The following is a 19,525-nucleotide window of genomic DNA, read 5'->3' as shown; positions in this document are numbered from 1 at the left end:
ATAACAAAGGGTTTTGAAAAAATGAAATCAAGACCTATGTCAATAGATATGAAGGATTTGTTGTAACAAAACCAATCTGTATACAAGGTAATGGTATGAAGCATCCAAGTTATTTACAACAAGAAATATAGAACTTATACAAATTGTTTACACCCTAGCCTTGGTTGTTGCTGCCAGGTTACATTCCCATTTTTAACATTCTGCTACTGTCACCGCTGGTGAAACAATAAACTACCAAATAGATTGTCACTATGTTCATACCTTCAATGGATTTTTAAATTTATGAAAAATCAGGATTATGTAATAATTATTAATGAATTCAATAATGTTATCTTCTTTATTCATAATAAAACAATCATAAATAACAAACACATATTCAGTCTTCATCCGAGTCTTCTACTAAAACTGCAGGCTTTAGTTTTGTTGTTGACTGTGTAGACATTTGTGAATTGGAACTGGCCTGTGACATGCCAAAAAATAATGATCGGAACTGAAATATAAGATAGAAAGAATGTTACAAGCAAAAAACAAGCAGGAACTAACAAGCAAGTAGCCCATAAAATTTAAGCTGAACTACCAATTGTTTTCACATTTTTGCTTAATATTATAACACTGATCTACCAAAAGTATTGCTTAGGTAACAACTTCAAATGCATCCCTGAAGGTTTATTTAATAACATATCTTAAATTCTGTTTTCAGTGACATTTGTTGTTAAATTGTTGTGTCTATGATATTTAACCAACATCTTATGGCTAAAAACTATGCATTCAAACCATATGTTTACAGTAGAGTTAGAGCAGCTAATAAGTGTCCCCATTAAAAATAATGAAAATTACTGTCTCAAAAAATTTCAAGGGAGACAATCCTCCCAAAAAAATCTGATCAACACTGATTTTCAAACTCATTATAGACATAAATTACTTCAAACTCCAATGAAAAATGTCCATGAAAGAGCACTTACATTGGTGATGTTTCATAATTTATTATTGTTTTATTTCTAATGGTAAAACTCTCCCGAAAATCAGTTCTGATTTTTTTTTAAACTTATCTATCCCTGTACCCACCTTTTTACTGGGTGGTGTTCCTGGAACAAAGTCCTCCTCCTCCTCATCTTTCATGTCTTCCTGTAACGTTACATCCATGGCACTTGTATCAAAACACTGAAAGTCACAAAAATGCTAATTGAGAGTTAAAATAAATAAAAAGTACTAAAATTTTCAAATTCACTCAATGACATTAAATTCACTACACCTTGTCATAATTTGTAGCTGGTTTTATAACACATTGGCTTTTTTATCTGTTATAATACATTCTTGGAGAGGTGGTTCCTAGCTAGAAACTATTCTAACAATCACTCCAAATAAGCCTGAGCAAACAGGAAATTTTTGAAGGGAGCCTTCTCAGGGGCGGATCCAGCCATTTTTGATCGTCCAAAAAAAAAGGGGTTCCAACCCCCGGAACCCCCCCCCCCCTTGGGATCTATGCCTGCTTCTTTGTAAGAAACTATTTTTGCAATCACTCCTGTAAAGAGTCCTGTTATGCCTGAGCAAACAGGATTTTTTTTAAAGGAGCCATTTTTTGGTGAGAAACTATTTACACAATTACTCCTGTTATGCCTTGAGCTAATCAAAATTACGTTTGATTAGAATTCTATTAAGAAAGAAAAACATATTACTAAATTTCAATATAAGCAACAGCAGACATAAAACTGATCACCCAAGAAACTACTTTATCATCTAATATTGATTACCTTTGACTGATTTGGAACAACAGGGCTCTGTGACTGTTGTGATGACTGTTGTGTGTCATCATCAGGACCAACCCTATGTGTTGATTTATTCAACCATCCACCACTACGAGAGGTTGACGGTTGTGGAGATCTTCTTCCAAAGTCAACTTTATTTCTATCTGGATTAAATAATGTACGCTTTCCCGTAATGACACTTTCTTCAGGTAACTTATTTTCTTCTCTGTTTGACACAGTGTTTTTCTCACTATCCATGTTTGGAACAGAGTTTGAAGTCAAATTATGTAACCTTGCATCACCATTATTTGAAGGTAAATCACTTTCATCATGACTATTTTTAGAACCATTTTGAAAAGTAGGCATATCTGATATTGCCATTTCATCATCAAAGTCGTCATCCATCATAGCATCGTATGCTGCTGCAAGTCTCTCACTTTTATCTGCTCTGTAATTAAAAAGGAAATAAAGAGAATGGACTTTTAGAATCAACCTTTATTTTTTGTGAATGGACATGCAGCAAGAATTTTTCTCTCACATTTGTATATATTTGTTTATTGCATTTTGTTTGTTTTCATTTTCATCCTGTTTTGGGCAAAGATATTTTTTTCGGTCCTTACCAAAGTAAAATAATCATTTTGAAAATTCACCTCCCCTTACCCTAACCTAGGAACATAAACATTGCCCAAATATGGCTAAAATAGTTTCGTGACTTTTTATAGATTATCAAGTTTTCCAAAAGAGAGAGTATTTCTCAGCTACAATCAAATTGAGAATGGAAATGGGGAATGTGTCAAAGAGACAACAACCCAACCATAGAAAAAACAGCAGCAGAAGGTCACCAACAGGTCTTCAATGTAGCGAGAAATTCCCACACCCAAAGGGGTTCTTCAGCTGGCCCCTAAACAAATATATAATAGTTCAGTGATAATGAACGCCATACTAATTTCCAAATTGTACACAAGAAACTAAAATTAAAATAATACAAGACTAACAAAGGCCAGAGGCTCCTGACTTAGGACAGGCGCAAAAATGTGGCGGGGTTAAACATGTTTGTGAGATCTCAACCCTCTCCCTTTATCTCTAGCCAATTAGAAAAGTAAACGCATAACAATACGCACATTAAAATTCAGTTCAAGAGAAGTCCAAGTCTGATGTCAGAAGATGTAACCAAAGAAAATAAACAAAATGACAATAATACATGTACATAAATAACAACAGACTACCAGCAGTTAACTGACATGCCAGCTCCAGATTTCCATTAAACTGACTGAAAGGTTATGATTTCATTATATGAACATCAGGCACAATCCTTTCTGTTAGGGGTTTAGTATCATACCATCATAACATATATGAGAAGAACATAACCCATTTCATGCCAACAACTGCTTTTTCAATAAATGTGTTTAGTTCTAAATATCTTCTAAGGGTAGTAGCCTATGGATAAGCTGTAGCTAAGAAAAATCATATAGTTTGAAAGTTCATTGATCTTCTGTCACTGTTTTCCATGGCTTCACCCAAAAAATGGCTCATTATGTCATACCTTCTCCTTCTCTCAACTGAGAAAAATCATATCACTTGAGACCCAGATATTATGATTTTGGTAATATGTCCAGGTCAAAGTAATTAGTGAGTGGACAACATATTTGACGTCAAAAAGCTGTGATATGCAATTTTATTTTGAAGAGCTGAGCAGAGTGGTACAGAAAGTAGGACGACGAATAAGAACTATTATGACAAAAATACAACAGGTCCAAGGACACAGTTATCGTCCTTCAGTTTTCGTTATCTAAGAATATAGTCCCTAGTGTAAACAGTGTATAACTTGCATGTTTTACACTTTCCCAATTTATTTCTTGATATTAAAAGTATGAAATATTAAGTAGGGGGATGTAATTACATGTCCAAAAAATTTGGGTGCTAAATCTTTATGTTAAGTAGTGATTTGGTCCAGTTCAAAAAGGTCAAATTTTATCATGTCTGAAGCTGTCAAACTGAATTTTACAGCCCCTGAACACAGAACTGTCAATATTTTGAGTTAGAGCTGGTAGAAGTTTCTATAATTTTGCAGGGCTCACACTACTTCAGAATTATAGGGAGAAGTGGCTTCTCTTTTTGAAACTGATAGGGAGAAGTGGTGAGATTTGAAAGTGAAGTGCTCATTCGCGTGTTGCGCTACAATGTTTGGATTTTACTACAGTATAAAGGGTCATATGTAAACAATGTTCTTTTTATATTGTTCAATTCATATCTGAGTATACAATTAAAGTAACAGTTGTTAAAGTTTTACTAAGGTTCTTGTGAGAAACTACAAACTAAATATTTAATATCTAGCACTAAAAAAAATATTTTTTTATATTAAAGAATATAAAGAAATTATAATATATCAATTACAATTTAATTCAAAACTATCTTGTGTATGAAATTCAGTATTTCTCATAAAAAAATATAAAAGTTATTAAGCTGGGCCATAATATATTGATATTAGTATTATAGTCTCAGAGTTAAGCAACTACGTAGTAATTATTGAAAAAGTACGGATTTCGGTCATGGCTGGTCCGGTTCAGATCCATAGTTTAGAAATCGGTCAATGGCGGTCGTACAAGAAAATTTACAAAAATAAAAGATGTTTGACAAGACATTTAGAAAGGAACATGACATTTTAAATGGATTAAACATTTACTGGAGGCAACTTTTATCCTGTTTAAATGAAGTAACAAACTTATTTTGCCGCCGAAATTTAGGTTGATGTACAATTTTGAGTAACAAGTACCAGAACTTGCAGAAATGTTCGAAGTGATAAAAAGTTGTATTTTTATCAAATAACCTGCTACACACTGCAGACAATGCTTCAACCTCTTTTCTTAAGATAATGAATCGTTTATGTCTAAATTTCTATACAAAATGTAGAGTACGAAGACTAGGGTACATGTATTTTAATGTGACGTGTTATAGACATGCACATCTAGTACTTGTAAGATATTTTTATGTATGTTTTAAATTAGTATGGATATAGCATACTGTTTAATATTCTGTATTTTTTATGAAAGTTATTATGTAGGAAACAGTAACTGTGTCAAATAACTTGTATTATACTACTTGTATAATGCTTGTAGTCTGGAACATATGATAATTGAAGCTAATAAGTTTTATTTAACATTTAATAAAGTAAAGTTATAACAATTACAATGTTTAATATGAGTTTTCTAGAAATATTGAATTACTGTCATTTGTATATTTGATAAACCAGTTGAAGTTCATGTAATAATTTACCAGTTCATAGTAATAATCCACTGAATAATCCAACTGTATGTCTTGAAATTTTGTGAAGATCCAATTGTAGAAACTGTAGTAAATCGTAGTAAATTCCACGCACCTGTGCTTGAATTTTATGAATGAAATGTATTGACATGCGCAGTAGAACCCATGTGTCACTTGGGACGATTGTTCAATAAAAACACTATTGTTACGTGTTGGCTCCGGTTTTCACATACTCCTTGTAATTCCTTTTAGTATTTGTAATCAACGTCTTCAATGTTTTGTTGATGTTAATGTTCATTATCCTTGATATTTCACATTTTGATCCGCCGGTGACACTCGAACTTTTCGCAGTGTTGTTTACGTATTGTGACTTCCGGTGGCGCTGTATATATTGTTGTATTTTAGTTACCATAGAAATTTGTTTAGTACCATGCATAAAATGTTTATTATATAAAGCGTACTTAAATTGTATATTATTGTGATTTTTGTAATTTATTATAGAATTTAAATATTTAGTTGGACGGCAAAGCACGCGATCCAACAATCCAACAATTTTCCAACTTTGCCAACAATCCAACATTGACGTAATTTCGACGCTTTGTCGTCAGTTCTGCTCAAACTTTTGGTTCTTACAGTTGGTATTTTTATTTTCTCGTTATTTATTTTAGTCAAAATGGTTAATTTTTCTTAGAAACTTTATTTTTTAAAGGTAAATTTGTAAAGGAAAATAGTAAAGTTAGCGTTTTCAAAGTTTAAAAGGAATATTTCATTTTAGCGGACTCTTTAAAGCTTTATTTCTAGTTTATATTTTGTTAAAGTTAGGATTATTGAAATTGTTCATTGAAGTTCATGTTTATTGTTAACGTTTGTCTTTTTGTAATAAATAGAATTAAATAGGAAAGTAGGCAGTTAAGGGATAATTTCCTAAAGGTCTGGAAATTATAATAAACAAAACAGTTTATGAAGGGTATAAACTGTATTTCATTATTAGTTATTCAGGAAAGGCTCTGAAATATAACTAATAATAATAAACATTTTTTTTATGTAACTGGTGAGGTCTCAGTTACAACTTTTACAAAAATAGTTAGAAAAAGGTCTTCTGACTAAATTTACTAGAAATTAGTATTTTCTCTTAGGGTAATTTATTTTCTTAGTAAGATAGCAGGACTCAGCCTTTTTTATGTATTTTTCTGTCACACCAACATATTATCTCTTGAGTTTAGAGATAAGTTAATAAATATCTCTTGAGTGTAGAGATAAGTTCATGAATATCTCTTGAGTTTAGAGATAACTTACTATAGTTATTATACTGAATAGATTCTTGTCATATCATTTAAGTCTATAATTTTAAATATATTACTAGTCAAAATTGTTGTTTATCTGGAATTTAAATGAAAATATATGATTCTTGAGATGAATAAAATATAGAAACTTATTTACGTGACTTTTAGCAAATGCCTATACTGACCAGCTCATATCTTGTCATACTGACTTTGTTGTTTACAAACTACTCATAATATTTGAGTAAAAACTCTTGGGTCGAAGCATTTCAAGCCCCTGCCCGCTACATTATCAATGAAAAGTTGATGTTTCATCAACTTGGTAAAAATTGAAAATGTCCAATGACGGAAGCAACTAAAAGCGAGTATCGTCAAGAACAGGACTTGTTTTCGCTTTTGGGGGTTGGGGAAAGGGAAGTGACGGTCAGGAAAGCGACTTCCTTGCCCAAGTCGCCTGAGCCCTGGTTTTGATATTATTTGTCTCACTGATAGTACTCTACACTGTAAAAATCTTTTTAAAAAAGAGCAGGTGTGATTTTTTTAATTTAAATTTATTGTCTAAAAGAAATGCACTACGAAATAACTGTGTTCTCAGGCCAACAAAGCAGAGAAATTTTGGAAACTTCATAAATTTGGAATACATATTTAAGTCTAGTTTTGCATAGTGACCCATGTTTGACACTTTAAAAGTCAGGATGCATGACCAACATACGTAAAATAAGGCAATTGATACTTTACGTTGTATATTGGTTATACAGGATACATGTAAAATAAGATTATAGGAATATGTCAAGTGGCAACACTTAGAGGTGTTATTGATCAATAATTTGAAACAGGAAATACCACTAAACAGGCTATGATCTACTTCCACTTAATACAAGAATAAACAAGACAATTATCGTCAAACATCGTCAATACTTAGGTTTAAGGTTATAAAGAAGTGAGAGTTCCTGTCTATTTTACTCAGATAGTGGATATTGTTGATAAGAACAAATTACTTTGTCATTCTGTGTAATATATAATGTAAACATACTATCAACTTCTTGCTGCGTAATACTTCAATGGGTTTACCACAAACATGACACACCATGGGTGAATCATGAGAAGACATATTTGTGGACAATTTTTTTTTTTTTTTATCAAATTTCACTTTTCTAGTCTAATCCTGTTTGAGTAATATGATTTATAGTTCTAGATGTTATTTCTATTTCTTAAATATGAAAAATCCTACAATATAGTGTTTAGACTAAATTAAGTATCTCCAACCTGTTTGTTGTTGTTTGTCTGTATACATCTATCTAATCGCTATTTTATAAAGTTTTCCTTAGATCTTACTGACTTATAATTTCCTTTCTCAGAACATTAGAGGGATATGAAAATTATCCCTAAAATCTAAGTGCGCATATGCCGTTTTTAATGAAATTAACAAAAAAATTGACACTGTCGTAATAGGTAATATAGTAATAAACAGATTTTCATTGGTCATCTCAACGTTAATCTATTATTCTACATGTCTGTTGTTAGCAATAAATGTTGTATATATGACTGTCTAATATTTTTAGTATTTTCTGTTATCCTGTTTATGTATTATCAATCTTATTTAGGAAATGTCATAAAATGACTTTAGTTCAAATATATATAGCCAATACTTTGAGGTGATTCGAGTCCATTTTTACATATATATCCTCATATCAGAAGACCATTTTTACAGAGATATTTTGCCCACATTTCACAAATTGAAAAAGAGTGGGGAATGCTGGACCAAAATAATGGTTTTAGCCATGTGGCTTTAATAATTATATTGAAGTTGGATGGCCTAAATACACTGAAGTAAAACATTTCATCAATTGATTTAACTTTGAATGAATACATTATTATCAGTTGTCATACTGGTTCATTCAGATCAAATCAGTATTTTTTCATAATAAATTTTCAGACGATCTTAGGTTAGATCTTCTATTTCCATTCAAAATTTGATTAAACATTTTGTGATTAAATATTTTTCGGTTGGTAAAATGTTGCATTTATATAGAAGATAGAAGTTTAACACATTTGCAACAATTTATATTTGCTTTATATTACTACTTGTGAAAATCACAAAACAATAAATGGTTTGCCAAAATTAGTTGGTTTTACCGTTTACAGTTACTTTTTAAAGTTCTACTATTTTTCATAATGTGTTAGTTTACATGTTTTAATTTCTAGCATTTAAATTGTTTTCAGAAAAAATGACAAATACATCTACAGACCTTCCCAGAAACCAAATCTTCATGAGTGGTTACTGAAAAATTTATAAAAAAAGATAAATTTCTGAAACAAAGGGAACTAACCTGTCTGTTCTACTGTCAACAAGAGTGCTTTGGTTATCTCCCTTTTCAGATGACTTTGGTTGTCTTCTAATTCCATTTGTTGTTTTAGATTTCTGACTGTAAAATACATTGAGGTAAAACATAAAAATATCAAAAAGGCCATAAAATGAAAAATTATTGCAATCAGGTTTTCAGGAAATTTAAATATTTAGAAAGTGATAATTTTTTTTTCAGTTTGGTAGTGAGTGTGTGTGTTTTAAAAAAAAAAATGTTTAGTGTAGATTTTTTTTTATTATAGAATAAAATTCAGTAATCGAAGGGTAATTTTATGTAAAAAAGTAAAAACGTGGATAATTTGATAATAAAATGCAATTTTAATTATAGCAAAGCAAGCGTACAACTTCTTAATATTGTTTCAACTTTACCTTGGTTTTGCTCTGACTGATGATGACTGTTGTTGAGATGAACTCGCCTGTGTTTGAGCATCTGCCAGAGTAGCTAAAACAAGATTAGCTTCAAACGCAGTATCACTGTTAATCCCAAATACCACAGGCCTAAATATAACAAAACATGCTAATTTTAGTTACAACAAAGTAAGGTAAGTGAGCTAATAAATAATACCTTCCCTAACTAGACTGGAGACTGTAGAATTCAATACTCTATAATTGTCTATAGCTAACAGATTATAGTTTAAATCAAGTAAATTTTTTTGGAACTTTAAAAGCTGTATTTTTGATTGCAAGCTCTTTCATGATCTAAGCAATTTTTAAGTGGTTGATATTTCATTTTTTTGTAATGATAGTTTTCTCTGGATTTTATTACCTTCCTGCACTTTCAAAATGGATATTTAAGGGCATACTCAATATATCTGCAAATCCTAGAATCGCCTGAAATAAAAAAAAAAGATATATGACAAGAAAGTAAGTTAAGCTTAAAGTTTCCTATTCATGCATTTATGTGAGAACATAGAATATAATCTGAACAGTGCTAGTCCATATGTAACACATTGACCTCTTCAAAAGTTCATAATTGATAAATATACACAGCTTTTATAATGACATATGATTCTTGGATAGGACAGGCTGATAGATTGTATAAAATTTAACACAAGTTGTATAAAGGCTTAAACAACAATGAACTTGGTTTTATAAATATATAATTTATACATGTATTATCCCCCCATTTCTTATATTGTGATATGAAGTTAAGTATATCTTTTTATATTCTGTCCTTCCTTACCCTGAGTTCCTTTAAACAGAATGTGATATCAGTGTCCACTCCAACTTGGCAATTATCAAACTCCTCTGGGGCTAAATGGACCACTGTGTGAACAACCTTATTTGGGTCTGAAACAAGAAAATTTTCATCCTTATTCCTTATTCTTAATTGAGAAGATAATTGGAGTAGTCAAATTATATCAATTATAATATCAGTTTTCAAGACGTTTCAGCCATTGGCCTTCTTCACTTCAGTTTCTTTTATTTCTTCTTAACTACATGGTAGACATTTATCCTCTCACAAGATGTTATAGATATAAGTGTTAATAAAATGTCATGAAAATTGGTTTATTACTACAATATTGTTATATATGTTCCCTATTAAAAATTTTAAAACAAAGAATTACAATACAAGCAAATAGAATCTATGCTCTGTGAACCAATATAAAATATAGCAATTATTAAGTTGACCTTTTAAAATAAAAACACTTTACATTAGTCACAGAAGAAACAATTTAAAAAAAAGTAAACCATTATAGGTCAATGTACGGCCTTCAAAACAGAGCCTTGGCTCACACCGAACAACAAGCTATAAAGGGCCCCAAAATTACTAGTGTAAAACCAATCAATAACAAAAAAAATAAAAAAATACATGCATGTATTTGTGTATTTCCTTTAAAGTACATAAAATTGTACATTACCAGGTTCATCATCCACATAATTCTTTAATGAAATCTTTTCAGGAGAAATCAACAGAGTTATCTCCTCCTGGTTAGACTGAAAATTTACCACAGCATCTGACAATAATCTGAAAATAAATTGATAAACATCATTGTTAGATTATCTGGTTTCTTGTAGTTAGAGGGTAACAAAATTATTAATATTATAACTTAGTATGACTTTAAAACTGTTAATTAAATGTTCGTGTTTTTATGTTTTCCACCCCTGTGTCAATTTCTACCTTTTATAAACTTGTGTTCTAGTATACATCTTTTTTACACCCTGTGCTTGTTCTTAACATTTCATAAATTGAAATTTCATGAAATTATTTTGGGTGTTCTTTGGCTCTCATACTATAATGATGTAAATCTACATAATGATAAACAAAGATTTCTTTTTAAATCAATATGTACCCATATTTTCTCAAAAGATAAAAGGTCTGTTTTTTTAGACATCAGATATAAACAGAAAACGAAACATTTTTCATTTATGAAAACAGTGAACAACTCAGCAATCATAAAATGTTTCCATTTGTTCTTTGTTTTCTGTGTGGTGCTTTGTGATTTTTTATTTTATCTTTTTTTTGTGCTATTGACTAAACATAACATACTTAGCTTGAGCTGTAAGTTGATTTGGACTCATGTCTTTAGAGAAAACAGCCTGTAATGTTTCACATTCTATAAATGCAAGATTGTGTGTCTTCACAATACCTACAAATAAAATGAGATTGTTCATTAAGAAAATTACTGATAATAATCATCATAATAATCTCTTGAAGAGAGTTATTTCATTGGCAAACATACAACATCTTCTTTTTTATTATAAAAATGAAAAAAGCCAGCAGAGAAGCTTCAAATCAGAAAATTTGTAGAATGTGTCATTTAATTCTCATAATTCTTGAACTATTATGTTTTCTAACAAAAGATTAATTGAAAGAATTAATTCATATTTAATATGAATTCAACCCAACATGTTGCAGTCTGCATGATAAACACTTTAAATCTTTTATTCAAATTCTTCTGTCCTTTTGACTCCATTTTTACAAGCTCAAAAACAGAAATTTTACAAGACTTGGTTGGTAGTCATGTGGTTAGGTCTGAAAACTGCATATTGTTTGTATTTATATTTGTTTATATTTTTATTCTGAACATGCCAAGAACAAAATATACTTTCAAAAATTTTGACTGGAAATGCATTTATAGAAGAGAATGTCTAAAAAACACAAATCATATAATGAATATTAATGCTGGATATGTTATGCTTACTTGTTGAATTTAAAAACTGACTGATAATTCTAACATTACTTTTATTCTTCTTAGTGCTATTACTAATGAGCATTACACATTAACTGGAAAGAACCCTAAAACATGGACTCTATGTGAAATAACATTTGTCTCATGAAGAATACTGTTTACGTTATATGAGTGCAATTTTAAAGTACAAACCATGTTTACAATGTAGCTGAAACACAAGTCTGGATTCATCCATGTTTAGTTTAATTTTACATCGTTCTACTGTCTTTTCTATTGTTGACATGGATTTAAAAACTGTTAAACAGGACTGAAATGTAAAATCATAATATATATGAAGAGAATTTAGATAAAAAAAACTTTTTAAACCTTGATATTCAAATTTCAAAGAAGTATTTCAGTAGAAACAAACTAAAGCAATTGTTTCAGTGACACATACCATTTAACGTGGACAACCAGCAAAACTTCATTACTCAGTAATAAAGTTTTGTGGGTTGTTCACATTTGCAATGGATGGGAATTGAAAAGATTGTTTTTTTAGTCTCATGTTGTAACACAAAGCTGTTATAGGTGTAAATGCTTAACCAAGTTACATTATTTCAGGGGAAAAGTAGCACAAATGGTATTTGAAATATTTTCTAGTAATGTGCAGACCAAATTTTAAAAGAATTAGAAATCAGCACATGATAAAAGAGCTATATTTTCATAGCTAGGTTTAACATCAATTGTATTTTCCAAACTTCTTATCATCATAAAATACATTCATATAAACAGTAGATCTTAAACAATTAGTTTTTTAATACAAGTTTTCTGTATATTGATGTTCTTACTTTCATGGCCACTTTACACCTGATGGCATCTTGTTCACTGTCCTCTGACCTTATCTGTCCTGAACCATCATCATAATGTTGAAAAAAAGTTGGGGAAAACATAAAACATCCATAGGCTGATCTGGAGGAGTTCACGGTCCTTAAAGCTAGCTAAAATACAATGTATATCTTTACAAAATGTTCAATTCAAAATTAATAAATTCAAAATGAAGAGTAATAATGAATACAATGTTCAGTATGTCAAGTATTATTATATCATATCCAATTAATTATTACTCCAGTTTGTATTATGATTAACTTTTTATTAAAATTTAAAAATCTTATTAAAATTGACATGCATTCAATGTCAAGTATTTGGAGAACTTTAATTTGCACTGAACAATGTATATGAACATGTTTTGTTCCTGTACATTTAAACGGCTAGCATTTTATAGCTTACTATTGAGAATGGATTTTGCTCATTGCTGAAGGCCCTATCATGACTTGTTTACATCCACATCCTTTGGTCTCTTATGCAGTTACAAATAGTTGACCTCTTCAAACATATCCTATTTAATTTTTCTATTTTTTACCATAATTTTCAGTACTTTTCAATTGCAACTGTGCTTTTGTGAAACGTAAAGTACAGACAAGTATTTCTTCTTGTCAGATTGAATTGGTTTTTTAAACACATGTATGTAAAATGTATAAATTACTATTTCCTGGCCTTGATAAAACTTAAAGGTACAGGACAGATTGAAAAATATAAACTGATTATAATTATACCCCATGTTCTAATGGTTCAACATAAATCTCATCTCCAATCTTTGATAGTGCATGTATAGCTCTCCCAAATACTGAAGAAAAAACAAAAATTAATTAAATGTTCATATAAATATAATATAAATCTAAATCAATTGAACTCGATACTTTTTTAAATCTTGCATATGTATCTAGAAATTGTCAATGAGGGTTGGTTGAAAACAAAACTTTAGAACAAAAGAGATGATTTCAGCTTTCCAATTGTGAACTTTCCATTTCTAAGTACATTTTGTAGCAACATTCCAGAAGCACCTGCATACCGGTATGTTTCTCCCAATTGATACTATATTTCCGTGCTTGCATTTCCTATCATGACTTTCTTGATAGAGATTGCTACTCACAAGGAAGCTATTAAACCAAGAGTTCCAAATGGTGAAGTTGAAATCATCCCTTCGTAAATTTTAAGGACGTCATCAGGAGTTGGTTGATCGTTATGGAATAACCATTTCACAAATGATATCGGATATGTTCCTTACGTCGCAACTACAATCCCCTTCTCTTTCATGAAAGTGACCTACCGATTGAGATTATTTAGAGATTTGTTATCACATAAGCAACACAATGGGTGCCACATGTGGAGCAGGATCTGCTTAACCTTTGCCCTCGGGAGCACCTGAGTAAGTGAGTTCACCCCTAGTTTTTGGTGGGGTTCGTGTTGTTTATTCTTTAGTTTTCTACTTTGTGTCATGTGTATGTTTTGTTTTTCTGTTTGTTAATGAGTACATGGAGTATAATAAACGTATTTACACTTTAGGTATTTAGCTGTATCTTGCTTCCGAATAGTTTAAACATATTTATTTATAGTGGATTGGGAAACAAGTTTTACAACTTATATTAATCCCTTTCCACTTTGCAGGTTTGCCTCCGAATGACCTTAGATCGACTCCAAATCACCTTTTGACGTCAAGCAACAATCAATTTTAAATTGTGACGTAAAATATTTTAAATTATGATGTCAAAGTTTACAGGAACCTGTGTGATTTAACGTAATGGCGGACAAATTTGCATACAAGTGTAAATACGTATATTCTGTATTCTGCATAACTATAAACGCTGTCACAAGTTTATTTTTGGGTTTTCTTTTTATAGGGGAAAAGGGGGGTATACAATTCTAGATAGGAGTGTCTAACGACGTTTTAAAGGAATGATTGCTCTCATGTGATTTCTCAAAAGTACCTTTTATATTAATTCCGGGTATGACACATTTCATTTTGTTCACAAGGACATGTTTTCCAAACAAATTTTCAAAGAAATCGTCTGAACCAAATCAATGTTGATGTTCGCGGAGTTTTTGTAACAAGAGTTTTGGTTGGACGGAGAATTTAACAACCAATCAAATACACCCTCCTTTACATTTTTGGTTGCACACATGACAGGAAGTTGAAAGAATTGGAAAAATGGTAAATATCATTAGTCCACTAAAACTCAAATGAATTGAGTTATTCTTATTATTATTAACTAGACAAAAACGATTATTATTAATGCTGAAATTTAATTGTTATCGAGCTTTCAACCAAAAGGCTATTTTCAAGATAGAAAGGAAGGAACGAAAACAAGGGGGTGTGTCAGGCAAAATGTATAATTTTGTGTTACATGTAGATATAATAAATGTTTTCCTGGTCCTACTTGATTAGATGTTGCTACATGTACCTAACCCCTTGTATTCAATTCCATCCCATACTCCTGTTACCAAAATGAAGCCACCTAGTAGTGATCTGCAGTGATGGATCAAGAAATTTTGATAAGTGGGGGCCTACTGGCTGCCTAAGAGAGGACCTGCTCCCGTCATGCTTCAGTGATCCTTATATAATCAACCATTTTTTTTTCTAATAAGCAGGGGCTCAGGGCCCCTACCCCCTAAATCTGCCTTAGATCTGGTCATTACTCCTATAGACAGTTTACTGCTACATGTAACACATCATGATTATGCAGGATATTGCTAATTAGCAAGAAGCAGCAAGAAACGAAATCTTTGCAACAAGAAGATTAATTCAGCAATTTGAAGTATAATGTAGTGACAAAAATAAATATGTTCAATTAAATCCAAGTTGACCACGAAAATGCATAGAAAAGAAGAAATTATAACTCCATTAGAGGATTTGATTTATATTTTTTGTTTGATTCATGTATGTTCAGATGAGTTAAAAAAAAAATGAACAATTTATTTCTGAAAATTGAAAGAAACTTTTATAAAAATGAAAAATAAATTGTTGGTGAAAACATTAAATTATAAAAATTTCTGACTTATGCTTGTAGATGATGCACTAAATCTTTTTGCACAATATTTCAATGGGACAATAAATCTCTTATTTAATTGTGTATTTTTTTCAGTTGGTGTTAGTTTTAGGAGATCTACACATTCCACACAGATGTAATAGTTTACCCAACAGATTTAAGAAACTCTTGGTTCCTGGTAAAATACAGCATATATTATGTACAGGGAACCTTTGTACTAAGGAATCCTTTGACTACCTGAAAACTTTGGCCAGCGATGTCCATGTGGTCAGGGGAGACTTTGATGAGGTAAGTGTATTATTGAACTAATGATTTGAAAGAAATACAGAACACCTGTCACTCTGTCAATTCTTTCAAAACAAAACCTCTATAAAAATGATCAGTTTTGTAATTTATAAAGGCTATCTAGTACTTGTACCATATGATATATATACAGGAATCTGATGTACAGTAGTTGTCGTTTGTTTATGTAATATATACGTGTTTCTCGTTTCTCGTTTTGTTTATATTGATTAGACCGTTGGTTTTCCCGTTTGAATGGTTTTACACTAGTAATTTTGGGGCCCTTTATAGCTTGTTGTTCGGTGTGAGCCAAGGCTCCGTGTTGAAGGCCGTACTTTAACCTATAATGGTTTAATTTTTAAATTGTTATTTGGATGGAGAGTTGTCTCATTGGCACTCACACCACATCTTCCTATATCTATATGATATATATGCTGCATTCTGATTTGTTATACAAATGTGTATAAATAATTCTTTCACTAGTGGTTGCTATATTGAATTGACTGTTGTGTACTCTTAACATTCATTGGATAATATTTCATGTATATTTTGATGATAATACAATCTTGTGGTTACTGTAGTGTCCTATTTTTAAGATAATTTAAGAACTTTAATAAAGATAGGCATTGGAAGATGTGGTATAAGTGCCAAAGAAACAACTCTCCATCCAAGTCACAATTTATAAAAGTTCTTCAACACAGAGCCTTGGCTCACACCGAACAAGCTTTAAAGGGCCTAAAAAATTACTAGTGTAAAACCATTCAAACAGGAAAAGCAACAGTATTATCTATAAAAGAAACGAGAAACTGTTATGAACCACATCAACAAATGACAACTACTGAACATCAGATTCCTGACAATATTTACATTATATTCAAGAAACAATCTCTTTTATTGTTAGAACCTGAATTATCCAGAGCAGAAAGTTGTAACAGTTGGACAGTTTAGAATTGGTTTATGTCATGGCCACCAGGTGGTACCATGGGGTGACACAGAGAGTTTAGCAATGGTTCAGCGACAGTTAGATGTGGACATTCTCATTTCTGGACATACACACAAGTTTGAGGCATTTGAACATGAAAATAAATTCTACATTAACCCAGGCTCTGCCACAGGAGCATATAATGCTTTGGACAGGTAATATTATAATTTGTTATTACGGTAGCCATATTAAACTGCATGTTTCCATTAAATTGTTACAAGTGCACATATACAAAAGCCTATCATTGTCGTATCAAGGAGTATATTCAAACTTCAAAGTGAAACACTTGTGTACTCCTAAAACATGTTGTTTGATTTATGAAAACAGTTCAATATCATAGATGAGGGCTTCTCATATAAAAAGGAAGATGCAAATGAGACAACTCTTCACAAGAGACGAAATGGCACAGAAATTAACTATTTTAGGTCACTGTACAATGTACTGCCTTCAACAATAAGTAAAACCCATACTGCAAAGTCAGCTATAAAAGGCCCTGAAATGACAAATCCAAAATAATTCAAATGAGAAAACTAATAGCCAAATTAACTTTTCAAAAAAGCATTCTAGAAGGTGTCTCAAACATCAATTCTGAACAATAACGTTAGTAAAACTAATAAAAAATTTAATTTTCTTTTTCTTTTTCAGCAACGTGATTTCATCGTTTGTGATACTAGACATTCAGCAGTCGACAGTTGTAGCTTATGTATATAAACTGATAAGTGATGATGTGAAGGTAGAAAGAATAGAATACAAGAAAAACTAGAAGGATAAAATGAAAAATTGTAAAGAAAATAAATTTGTAAAATAGTGTGAAACAAAATATGCTGTTGGACCATATTTATTATCGAAAAAAATCTTGTCATTTGTATATTGTAATGTATCACTATGTTTCCTATAAACAAGAATTAAAATGGTAATGCACTGAAAGAAGCATTGCTGTCATAAAAAGTTGAAGCATGTGGGAATATTTTTTAAAGAAGGAAAAAAAAATTTAAAACAGAAGAAATTTCAATACTCAAGGGAGATAACTTTTTCATTGTCAAATGAGGTTTAAATTATGAATTATTTTTATTTTTTTTAAACTACTGGTATATAGATTTGATCAGACCATGGACTATTCTACATAATTGTGGATTATCAAAATAGTTCATGATAAAATGTGAAGACAATGTTACTTTTGTGCTGCCTATTTGCAGTACATACAAAATAGAAGTCTTAAAATTTTTCAAATGAACAAAAGGTTATCAAATGGTAAAAATTTCCACTGAGATTTTATTGGTGTCATAATTTGTACATTTTTCATATTTATTTGTAATGTCTGCACATTCTGTTGTTGATAATAGTGCAATAAAATAGATGTAATTGTCTAAATGTGGTTTTTGTCAAGCCTGCAACTTTTGTTGCAGAAAGCTCCACATAGGGATAGTGATCCAACAGCGGCGTTAGCTTACTTCTTAAAAGCTTTATATTTTAGAAGGTGGAAGACCTGGATGCTTCATACTATGTATATAGATGCCTCATGTTACGAACTTTCCGTCAGTCACATGTTCAATGTCCTTGACCTCATTTTCAAGATTCAGTGACTACTTGAAAAAAAGTTAACATTTTTTGTAACGTTAAATTTTCTCTTGTTATAAGTAATTGGATAACTATATTTGATATGTTCGTACCTTGCAAGGTACCCATGCCCATCAGACAGTTTTCACTTGTCCTCAACCTCATTTCATGGATCCGTGAACAAGGTTAAGTTTTGGTGGTCAAGTCAATATCTCAGATACTGTAAGCAATAGGTCTAGTATATTTAATGTATGGAAGGATTGTAAGGTGTACATGTTCAACTGGCAGGTGTCATCTGACCTTGACCTCATTTTCATGGTTCAGTGGTTATAGTTAAGTTTTTGTGTTTTGTTCTTTTTCTTACACTACTTGCAATATGTCTACTATATTTGGTGAATGGAATAATTGTTAGGTGTACATGTCTAGCTTATAGGTGTCATCTGATCTTGACCTCATTTTCATGGTTCAGTGTTCAAAGTTAAATATTTGAGATTTGGTCTATTTTTTGTAATACTAAATACTATAGGTCAACTATATTTGGTGTATGGAAATATATAATGGTCTATATGTCAGTCGTGCAGGTTTTATTTAACCTTGACCTCGTTTTCACAGTTCATTGCACAGTGTTAAGTATTTGTGTCTGTTTTTCTTAATTTATAAGCAATAGGTGACTCAACTATATTTGTTGTATGGATGAATTGTGAGCTGTAAATGTCTGCGTGGCATGGTTCATCTGACCTTGAGCTCATTTTCATGGTTCATTGATCAATGTTTAGTTTTCTTGGTTGATGTTGAGTTTTTGTGAAAGTTGTTATAAAGCTTTATATTTAGGACTATCAACATAATGACAATGATTAGTAAAAAAGGTGAGACATTTCAGGGTGTGCATTCTTGTTTCTATGAATGTGCAAAAAATGAAAAATTCCTGCACTTTTCAACAAGAATTCATATGTATGCCACTGGTAGACTATATATCCATTTTCTAAACTTATACTGATTCTTCTAAATGATTAAAATTGAAGTGAAAGGATATTTTCATGATGATATCTTAATAAA

The 19,525-nt window shown here is 31.0% G+C and overlaps 2 protein-coding genes across 2 annotated transcripts; one reads left to right on the top strand and one right to left on the bottom strand.

Moving 5' to 3' along the window:
• Positions 1 to 323: 323 nt before the first annotated feature.
• On the bottom strand, positions 324 to 14,724 carry LOC134680642 (cell cycle checkpoint control protein RAD9A-like). The gene is made up of 13 exons (XM_063539768.1): positions 14,590 to 14,724; positions 13,378 to 13,448; positions 12,613 to 12,762; positions 11,978 to 12,092; positions 11,143 to 11,242; positions 10,514 to 10,620; positions 9,835 to 9,941; positions 9,418 to 9,482; positions 9,021 to 9,149; positions 8,617 to 8,712; positions 1,752 to 2,193; positions 1,066 to 1,161; positions 324 to 490 (listed from the first exon to the last, which is right to left on the bottom strand). The coding sequence occupies exons 1-13, from the start codon at positions 14,621 to 14,623 to the stop codon at positions 377 to 379; spliced, it is 1,626 nt and encodes a 541-aa protein (XP_063395838.1). The 5' UTR covers positions 14,624 to 14,724; the 3' UTR covers positions 324 to 376.
• On the top strand, positions 14,663 to 18,283 carry LOC134680643 (vacuolar protein sorting-associated protein 29). The gene is made up of 4 exons (XM_063539769.1): positions 14,663 to 14,813; positions 15,745 to 15,936; positions 16,832 to 17,067; positions 17,558 to 18,283. Exons 1-4 carry the CDS (start codon positions 14,811 to 14,813, stop codon positions 17,673 to 17,675), a joined length of 549 nt encoding a protein of 182 aa, XP_063395839.1. The 5' UTR covers positions 14,663 to 14,810; the 3' UTR covers positions 17,676 to 18,283.
• Positions 18,284 to 19,525: the final 1,242 nt, after the last annotated feature.

The sequence above is a fragment of the Mytilus trossulus genome, chromosome 8, assembly GCF_036588685.1.
Source record: "Mytilus trossulus isolate FHL-02 chromosome 8, PNRI_Mtr1.1.1.hap1, whole genome shotgun sequence".
Classification (NCBI taxonomy): domain Eukaryota; kingdom Metazoa; phylum Mollusca; class Bivalvia; order Mytilida; family Mytilidae; genus Mytilus; species Mytilus trossulus.
Note: the sequence above shows the minus strand (reverse complement) of the source record. Positions and strands in the feature narration are given on the sequence as shown.

Excerpts from the sequence above, each read along its gene's own strand:
- LOC134680642 (XM_063539768.1), bottom strand. The coding sequence starts at position 14,623 with ATGAAATGTGTCATACCCGGAATTAATATAAAAG. Across the intron at positions 9,150-9,417 it reads CATTTTGAAAGTGCAGGAAG|GCCTGTGGTATTTGGGATTA; the intron begins GTAATAAAATCC and ends TGTTATATTTAG. Across the intron at positions 8,713-9,020 it reads TCAGTCAGAGCAAAACCAAG|TCAGAAATCTAAAACAACAA; the intron begins GTAAAGTTGAAA and ends TGTATTTTACAG.
- LOC134680643 (XM_063539769.1), top strand. Across the intron at positions 15,937-16,831 it reads TCAGGGGAGACTTTGATGAG|AACCTGAATTATCCAGAGCA; the intron begins GTAAGTGTATTA and ends TTTTATTGTTAG. Across the intron at positions 17,068-17,557 it reads GCATATAATGCTTTGGACAG|CAACGTGATTTCATCGTTTG; the intron begins GTAATATTATAA and ends TTTCTTTTTCAG.